The sequence below is a fragment of the Phocoena sinus genome, chromosome X, assembly GCF_008692025.1.
Source record: "Phocoena sinus isolate mPhoSin1 chromosome X, mPhoSin1.pri, whole genome shotgun sequence".
Classification (NCBI taxonomy): domain Eukaryota; kingdom Metazoa; phylum Chordata; class Mammalia; order Artiodactyla; family Phocoenidae; genus Phocoena; species Phocoena sinus.
This window is the reverse complement of record NC_045784.1, coordinates 814631-822997: the sequence shown is the minus strand read 5'-3', so window position 1 is coordinate 822997 and position 8367 is coordinate 814631. Positions and strand designations below refer to the sequence as shown.

General features: G+C 61.8%; 1 protein-coding gene across 1 annotated transcript; it reads left to right on the top strand.

Moving 5' to 3' along the window:
• Positions 1-4166: 4166 nt before the first annotated feature.
• SLC25A6 (solute carrier family 25 member 6) lies at positions 4167-7302 on the top strand. Its single transcript, XM_032618812.1, has 4 exons — positions 4167-4411; positions 5032-5518; positions 6181-6321; positions 6755-7302. Exons 1-4 carry the CDS (start codon positions 4301-4303, stop codon positions 6910-6912), a joined length of 897 nt encoding a protein of 298 aa, XP_032474703.1. The 5' UTR covers positions 4167-4300; the 3' UTR covers positions 6913-7302.
• Positions 7303-8367: the final 1065 nt, after the last annotated feature.

Genomic DNA, 8367 nt, shown 5'->3' with positions numbered 1-8367 from the left:
CCACAAGTACTGAAGCCCATGCACCTAGAGCCTGTGCTCCACAACAAGAGGAGCCACCGCAGTGAGAAGCCCGCGCACTGCAATGAAGAGTAGCCCCCGCTAGCCACAACTACAGAAAGCCTGCGCGCAGCAACGAAGACCCAATGCGGCCAAAAATAAATAATTTTTTAAAAATCCTTTTAAAAAAGAATATATTTTATATATTTAGAGCATATAAACTATGTATGTCATATATAAATGGGTAAGTATATATTTGTAACATATATACACACACACACACAAGTATATAATTTTGGACGGACTCCAATTTTTAAAAAATCACAGATTGTGTCTCCATGTGAGACAAAGATAGAGGAGGGAGGAAATGAAACACTGGCTATAAAGGGAGCTGTGCCATCCCGATGGAGTGCCGGCAGCTCTCCTGAGTGAGAGGGACAAAGGAGAGGGGTCACGGCCCCTCCATCCGTCTGGCCCCGGTGTGGACCTGCAGCCTCAGTGAAACTGCAGCTAGGGTCGCAGGAGACCGCCCACCCGGGTCCCCTCTGCCCGCCCGTCCCTTCACCTGGGCAGGGCGGTACTTGGCTGCTGGCAGGGCCACATCCCCTGCGCGGTGGACCTGGGGTGACGCCGACCCTGTTTACCGGGGGCCACTCCCTTCCACCCCCTTCCTACCAGGGAGGAGAGGTGAATCCCTGCAGGTGACCCTGCCTCAGCCAAGGGCGCCGTGTTGCAGCAGGGCTGGGTCCCCAATAACGAGCGACGGGTACAGGGCATGTGGAACGCCCGTGCTCTGGCCGGTCAGGGAGCCAGCCGTCTTGACACTGGGTTTGCTAGAAGAAACTGCACTTGTAGCCAGAGGTGTCAGAGCGCCTGCCTCGGCCGGGGGAAGGGGGGGTGGTACCCGACGCCCCCTTAGTCATGGCTACTGGGAGCGCTGCGGGCTGTGGGCAGGGGGGCTGCTACAGGCACGGCTCTGACCCACGACTGTTCCCCTAAACCAAGGATGCGCCCGAGGGCCACGCCCAGTTGGAAGAGTAACTAACGGGCAGATGACGCTTGTGGAAGCAACGAAGGGCCCATGGCTTCCTTGTACCGCTCCCTCTCCTTGTGTTGGAACAGGTTGCAGTAAGAAAAAAAGATAAGAAACTAAAAGGTGAGAAAAGAAAGTGTGACTTCCACACAACCTGTCTCTTCATTTCTTAGAAATACATGCAAAAGCAGGACTTTTAGGGAAGCTGGCGTAAAACAGCACACGGGCGTGGCTGCCCGCACGTGTCTGTGTCTTTAAATCAACAGGGATTTCTAGGTTGGAATTGCCCTGGACCTGACCCCCGCCTTCCGGGTCACATTCATTCATTCATCCATCCATCCATCCATTCACTCAGGAGATGTCTGAGTGCCCACTGCAGACGGGGCCTGTCTGGATGCATCACTGGGTGACACCTCTGTCCTCTCCACTTGTCTGGGGTGGACGGGCAGTGGGCGTAGGGGACGATAAGGATGACACCCGAGACAGCAGCGTGTGGTCCCCCACCAGGCAGGCACCTTCCCTGAGCAGCCCCTGGCCCCTCACCAGACCAGTTCACTTAAGGGCCACCCCCCCCAATGTCACCCTCATCCCTTCTGTGACTCACTCTGAGCCGTCAGTGGAAACCCGATCATCTTTAAGCACCTCCTCCATTACTTTTCGTTAGGCCACCCGTTTTTCAGATACCCAGCTTCTAATACTGTCCAGGTCGTAGTAAGACTTTGGGGCAGCGTGAGGAAGGGGGGGCCACACCTCGGCCTCCCCACCCCTGCCCCTGGGGATCCTAGGACATAACCCCTTCCTCTCCCCGCCGCAACCCCACCTCTCAGCCCCCTTTCTCCCTGTCCAATCCCCGGTGCGCAGTCTACCTCCTTCACCAGGTACACGGTATTCTTGTGCGTGGTCCTGCCGCCCTCCCGGGTCAGCCCCCCTGAAGCACGAGGGCTGGGTCACCCCCGCTCAGCCCCACCCCGACAGAGGCACATATGCACTGGTTAGACAGATGGGTCTGCGTCTAAGACCCGCATGAGATGCTTTTTAAAGAGAAACGCGTTCTGAACCCCAGTTAGCAATGGGGAAGAGGTCACAGCCATTCATTCCTCCCAACAGCGAGGTGCTGACCTGCGCAGGGGGCGGGGGGTGGGCGCTGGGAATGCAGGTGGGGCACAGGGAGGGGTGTCCCTTGCCTGGGGGAGGGGAGCGGGTCGCTCAGAGGTTAACCGCTCCCACCGGGGCGGGAGAGGCTCTCCAACAGAAGCGCCTACTTCCAGGGCCTCACAGCCGGAGCCTGCAGGACCAGCTTCGGCTGGTTGGCCCCTGTCGGCCCCTGTCGGCCCAGCGGGCAGACATAACCATCACAGGGTCCCTGCATGCCCAGACAGGTGGCTCCCGCGTACAAATGCAGACAGGAGAGATGCTTTCTTCACCTGGGAGTGCCCAGACGGAGCCATCACCCTGGCCCTGCCCAGAACCCACGGCTGCCCTGTCCTCTACCCCAGAGTCCTGCGGTTGCTCCCAGCGGGAGCCGGGGGCCCCCCAGCTCTGTTCTGTCCCCCAGTCCCGTGAAGCCTCAGAAAGCGCCAGAACATCAAGCCCCCCCCGACACACACACACACACACACACACACACACACACACACAAACACACACACACAAAATCCTCGCCCAGTGCGTGCCCTGAGCCGCCCCACCCTCTGCAGCGGCACCAGCCTCAGGTCCCGCCTCTTACCTGCTTCTCCACGGAAGTCATGAGAAGGCAGAGCAAGGCCCTGCAAGGACACCGGGGACCGGGGAAACGAATGGCAGGCTCTGGGTGCCCTGGGCTCTGGTGGGCCTGCCCCTGGCATCCATCCACCCAGCGTCACCGGCTGGAGGGGATGCAGGAAAGCCCCTCATGAAAATATGGGGGGTGGAGCAAAGAGAAAAAAGAGGAAGAGAGAAAGAAGAAACAGGCAGGGAGGGAAATAAGAAATGAAAGGACGCAACCTTGCACCAAGAAAAGGATACTTTCTTGACCTGGGTGCTGAGACACCATTGCACTCAATGAAAATTCACAGAACAATACACTTACGACTTGTGCCATTTAGTTATAATTCAATAAAAAGTTCACAGCATTTCAAAACACCTAGGTCTCAGGAGACTTCCTGGGGCGGAGGGGGGTAGATGTGCTCCTGCGGGTGACGTATGTGCCTGTCTGCGTGTGTATGCAGGTGTGCGTGGGCATGTGTGGGCACGTGGATGCATGTGTGAGCGTGTGCGGGCAGCACATGTGCCCCTGTCGCTCTGGGAGCCGCCACGTCGCAGCGCGCGGCATGGCAGAGGGACCCGAGTCTGAGGCCCACTGAGCCCCGGGAGGGCAGGGCCTAGGGAAAGCGGCCGGGTGGGTGGAGAGGGACCCCCCAGTGGCCGGCGCGCCCAGTGCACCGGGAGTCTCGGGGTCAGGGTCGGGGGACCCCACGGCAGGGCGGGGTCCTCCGGGGGCGCTCCAACGGGCGGACCCGGGGTCTACTGGGCAAGGGACAGGCAAGCCCTCGAGAAACCGGGCCTGGGGGGCTCGGAGCGGCCTCCTACTCCGGCCCTGACCCCGCGAACTGTCGCTCCTCCCGCGGGGCGATCCCTGGGGTCGCGGCCGGGACTCGGGAGTCTACAGAGGTCATTAAGACGAGTCCGGGGTCGCCGCCGGTCCTCAAAGGTCAGCGGACTTAGACTGGGGGTCGCGGTCGGGACTCGGGAATCACCGGGACGACCCCAAGGGTCCGAGGGTCCGATGCCGGGGCCGGGGCAGGATGAACATCGGGCGCCGGACTCAGCGACCCCTGGCCTTCCCCTTGCGAAACCGCCGTCTATCGCGTACCCCTGGCCCGGCGTGACCTTCATAAGGTCAAGGCGGCCGCCGCGCCCCCCAGCCCGCAAGGCGCATGGGCGGGGCCCGGCTCCCTACATGCCCCGGGCGCGGCGAGCGGGAAGGGGAGGGACATCGGCGGCGGCGCAGCCAATGGGCGTGGCGCTCGAGGGCGAGGGGCGGGGCGCAGAGCTGCTCCCGGCAGCCCGTGGGGGCGAGACGAGCGGGAAAGGGCGGGGCTTGCGCTGTGGCGCAGCCAATGGGCTTGGCGCGCGGGGGAGCGGGGCGGGGCGTGGGCGCCTTAGCGGCTGCGCGCTGGCCACCCCGTCTTTTCGGTCCCGGCGGCGGCAGCGCAGATCAGCGGTGCCCACACTCCGGCTCTCCGCGCCTCCCCTCCACTCTCTTCCCGCTGCGTTGCCCGCCTCGCCACCATGACGGAACAGGCCATCTCATTCGCCAAGGACTTCCTGGCCGGAGGCATCGCCGCCGCCATCTCCAAGACGGCCGTGGCCCCGATCGAGCGGGTCAAGCTGCTGCTACAGGTGGGAGCCGGCTACGCACACGCGGACGCCGGGCGAGGTGCGAGGGTCCGGGGCGCGGGGACAGCGGGCCGGGCAGGCCGCGTGCACCGGAAGCGGGAGGCTGCGCCGCTTTGTCCGCGCGCCGCCGGCTTCCGGGGATTGCCCGGGCGCGCGTCACGTGGGCGCTATCGCCTGCGCAGAAATGGGGCCGCGGGCGCGCACGCGCGTGCGCACTGGGCCTTGCGGCACAGTTCGGGGAACGCATGCGCATGGAGCAGCCGCGTGGAACGGCCCCACGGGGCGAGGGCCGTGACCTTGGGTGGGTCACGAGGGCAGTCGTGTCTTTCGTTGGACTTACGTTCTTTTCTCCTTTTTATTTCCCTTTTGCGGTTCTGAGTCAGAATAAGCTGTCTTTTTTGCGGGACTGTTAGAAATGTAGCGCTAATGCAAACGTCGTTGCTAGTTTGTTACACTTGTAGGGACCAGTAGTGACCAAAAGATGGTTTTTTTCTGGTAGGACGTTTGGCCAGCTTAAAGGCCCCATGCACATGTTATCTTACGAAGACAGCACCTTTCGTTGGGGGTTCTTGGGGGCGTCTGACTTAGGCCCTCGTGTAAAACCCCTGTCTCTCTGCCCCCAGGTACAGCACGCCAGCAAGCAGATCGCGGCCGACAAACAGTACAAGGGTATCGTGGACTGCATCGTGCGCATCCCCAAGGAGCAGGGTGTGCTGTCCTTCTGGAGGGGCAACCTGGCCAATGTCATCCGCTACTTCCCCACGCAAGCCCTCAACTTCGCCTTTAAGGATAAGTATAAGCAGATCTTTCTGGGGGGCGTGGACAAGCACACGCAGTTCTGGAAGTACTTCGCCGGCAACCTGGCCTCCGGCGGGGCGGCCGGAGCCACCTCCCTCTGCTTTGTCTACCCCCTGGATTTCGCCAGAACCCGGCTGGCGGCTGACGTCGGCAAATCCGGCACGGAGCGGGAGTTCAAAGGCCTGGGAGACTGTCTGGTGAAGATTACCAAGTCTGACGGCATCCGGGGGCTGTACCAGGGCTTCAGCGTCTCTGTGCAGGGCATCATCATCTACCGGGCCGCGTACTTCGGCGTGTATGACACCGCCAAAGGTGAGTGCGCTCTGCTCTCGGGGCTGACTGGACAGGTGCTGGGCGGGGGGCTTCAACAGCAGATGTCTGTGGACTCCCAGTCCTGGAGGCTGGAATCTGAGATCCAGGTGTGGGCAGGGCTGGTTCCTCCCGAGGCCTCTGTCCTGGGCGTGTAGACGGCTGTTTCCTCCCTGTGTCCTCACAGGGTTGTTACTCTGTGTGTGTGTCCCAATTTCTTCTTATAAGGACACCAGTCCTATGTGACCAGGATCCACTCTGATGACCTGATTTTTTTTACTTTAATTATCTCTCTAAAAGCTTTTATTTCCTAGTACAGTTACACTCTGAGGTCCTGGGGTTTGGGGCTTTAGTACATCTGTGGGGAGGAGACAGTTCACGCCCTGTAAAGTAAGTCACCCTGGAGGTCGGGGCCCAGGCCCGCTGGCACCTTTGCAGTGGAACGGGTGTGAAACCTTCCACTTCCCAAGGCCCGCCTGTTTCCCTCTAGAGAGGCCCCTGCCGTCGGGTACTGGGTTGGTGTCTGGGGCCATCCTCCCAGCCTGCAGGTGGCTTCCCCATCTCTGGCCGGTGTGCTGACCCCAGTGTGACCAGTCTAGTGTCACCTGGTGCTGGGATGCCCGCGTGGAGATCCCTGGGGCCTCACGCTCACGGTGACCCCGCAGGCATGCTCCCCGACCCTAAGAACACGCACATCGTGGTTAGCTGGATGATCGCGCAGACGGTGACGGCCGTGGCGGGCGTGGTCTCCTACCCCTTCGACACCGTACGGCGGAGAATGATGATGCAGTCGGGGCGCAAAGGAGGTACCGTCTCCGCCTTGCTCCGGGCCGCCCGTGCTCTGGGGGTGGGGCATCGCTGAGTGGCCTGGCGTTCGGCCCTTTGGAGGTGCACAGCCAGCACGTGAGGTGCTCCGTGCCGGGCGGGGGGGGGGGGGGGGGCGGTGCAGCATTTGGTCCCAGAGGGAAGTAGCTGGGCTTCGTGGGGGAGGCCTGGGCCGGGTGCCTGCCCCCTCTCTGCCCTTGATCCTCGGGTGTGCTGGGCCCCAGGGAGGCTGGGGCTCGAGTTTGTGTTCGATCCCCACCCAAACTGGGGGTGTCCAGAGCTTCCTTTTCCTGCGGTTGAAACGCCTAGCCACCCAGGTGGTGGCAGCTGGGGCCCCGCGTCGGCACCGTGTCTCTCCGGGGCCTGTTTCGCGCCTGTGTGATCCTCTCCGTGACCCCCGCCCTCTCCCCGCAGCCGACATCATGTACAGGGGCACCTTGGACTGCTGGCGAAAGATCTTCAAGGACGAGGGCGGCAGAGCCTTTTTTAAGGGCGCCTGGTCCAACGTGCTCCGCGGCATGGGCGGCGCCTTCGTGCTGGTCCTGTATGATGAGCTGAAGAAGGTCATCTAGGCGCCCTGCCCACTCGCCACAGCGACCAACACCTCCACATAGAGGAATACCTGTTACGGACCATCGACCTTCGAGAAATTCCAGTGTCTTGGCGGAGGGCTGGGGCGGCCCCGCAGAGGCTCCTCGTGACCGTCGGCCCTGGGTCCATGTATTGATTACGGGGGGAGGGTAATCGTGACGTCTTCGTGGGTCCAAGGGCGGTGAGGCCCCTCTACCCGCCAGACCTAGATTCCAGGTGCTTGTAGGGCCGACTCGTGTTTAAGTATTTATTTAAGAAAATCTTGTCTCCATTTGTACTTAAGCACTGTTCTCTTTTGCACAGCCGAATACTTAGTTATGTTCTGTGTCGGGCGTTCTGCTGCGAAACACAATAAAATTAGGACACACGGACGCTGGCTTTGTTTCTGAGTCGAGCGGCCTCGTGGGGTGGGAGCAGGAAACAGCAGGGTCTCAGGCTGGGGAGGGGGAGGCCCTGGCTGCCTGTCTGTGGCCTGGCCTGTCCCAGGGGCCGCCCTCGGGTGCTGAGGGGAGCATGGAGATGCGGGGACCCTGGGGCTTCCTAACCTGAAGTTCCCTTCCCCCAGTACCCGCCCTTCCAGAGTTTAACCACAGAGGAGCCCCCCAGGTTGGTGGCAGCTGTGTGTCCCATGGGCCACCCCTGCCCTGGGCTCACGGGGGAATCCCTCGCAAGGTGAGCACGTGCACCCTCTCAGGTGTGCCTGACCCCCAGCCCCAGGCAGGCAAGCATCCTTCCCCCACTTGGAGCCGTATCTGCAGGAAGCCTGATGTCTCCAGCACGGAGCGCCTCTCCCAGGCTGGCCCCAGGGTCCTGGTACGTCAACATGGGGGAATGGGGTGTATTCTGGGGCTTGCTCTGGGTGTTCTCAGGGTCTGGGACTGTGCCTGCGGGGTCATCACCAGTCTGAGGCCTCACGGTCGCACACAGGGCCGCCCAAGAACAACTGTCCCCTGGGTCCACGTGGAGCTTCCAGCACCAAGTGACCTTGGAGAGGTCAGACGGGTCCGCTGCAGGGGCTGGAGAGGGGAAGCCAGCTGCAGGCCACAGCAGGACCGCCCCGAGGCCGGCTGAGTTCATCGGAAAGCAGAGCTTCCATCTCCAGCCCAGGGTGAGGTCGGTCAGAGAAGACAGGCTGGAGCTGGCTTTCCCCAAGGTTACCTTGCTGGAGCTGGGTGAGGGACAGAATGGCACCGGCCTCCACACACCCCCGTGGGTCCCGCCAGCCCCGGCTCCACAGAGGAGTCCCGAGGAGCAACCTGGGCTTCTGACCCGCCTGTGCCCCAGCCCTTGGGGTGGAGTCACTTAGAACTGGGACATCGTCTGTCTACCCAGACCTGTGCTGACTGCCGGGGTCACACCTGGGACACAGTTCCACCCGTGTGCATTTAGGCCCATAGACTGTGCGCCATCCTGCAGACGCAGTAGGGGTGCCTTCC

Excerpts from the sequence above, each read along its gene's own strand:
- SLC25A6 (XM_032618812.1), top strand. The coding sequence starts at position 4,301 with ATGACGGAACAGGCCATCTCATTCGCCAAGGACTTCCTGGCCGGAGGC. Across the intron at positions 4,412-5,031 it reads GGGTCAAGCTGCTGCTACAG|GTACAGCACGCCAGCAAGCA; the intron begins GTGGGAGCCGGC and ends CTCTGCCCCCAG. Across the intron at positions 5,519-6,180 it reads CGTGTATGACACCGCCAAAG|GCATGCTCCCCGACCCTAAG; the intron begins GTGAGTGCGCTC and ends GTGACCCCGCAG.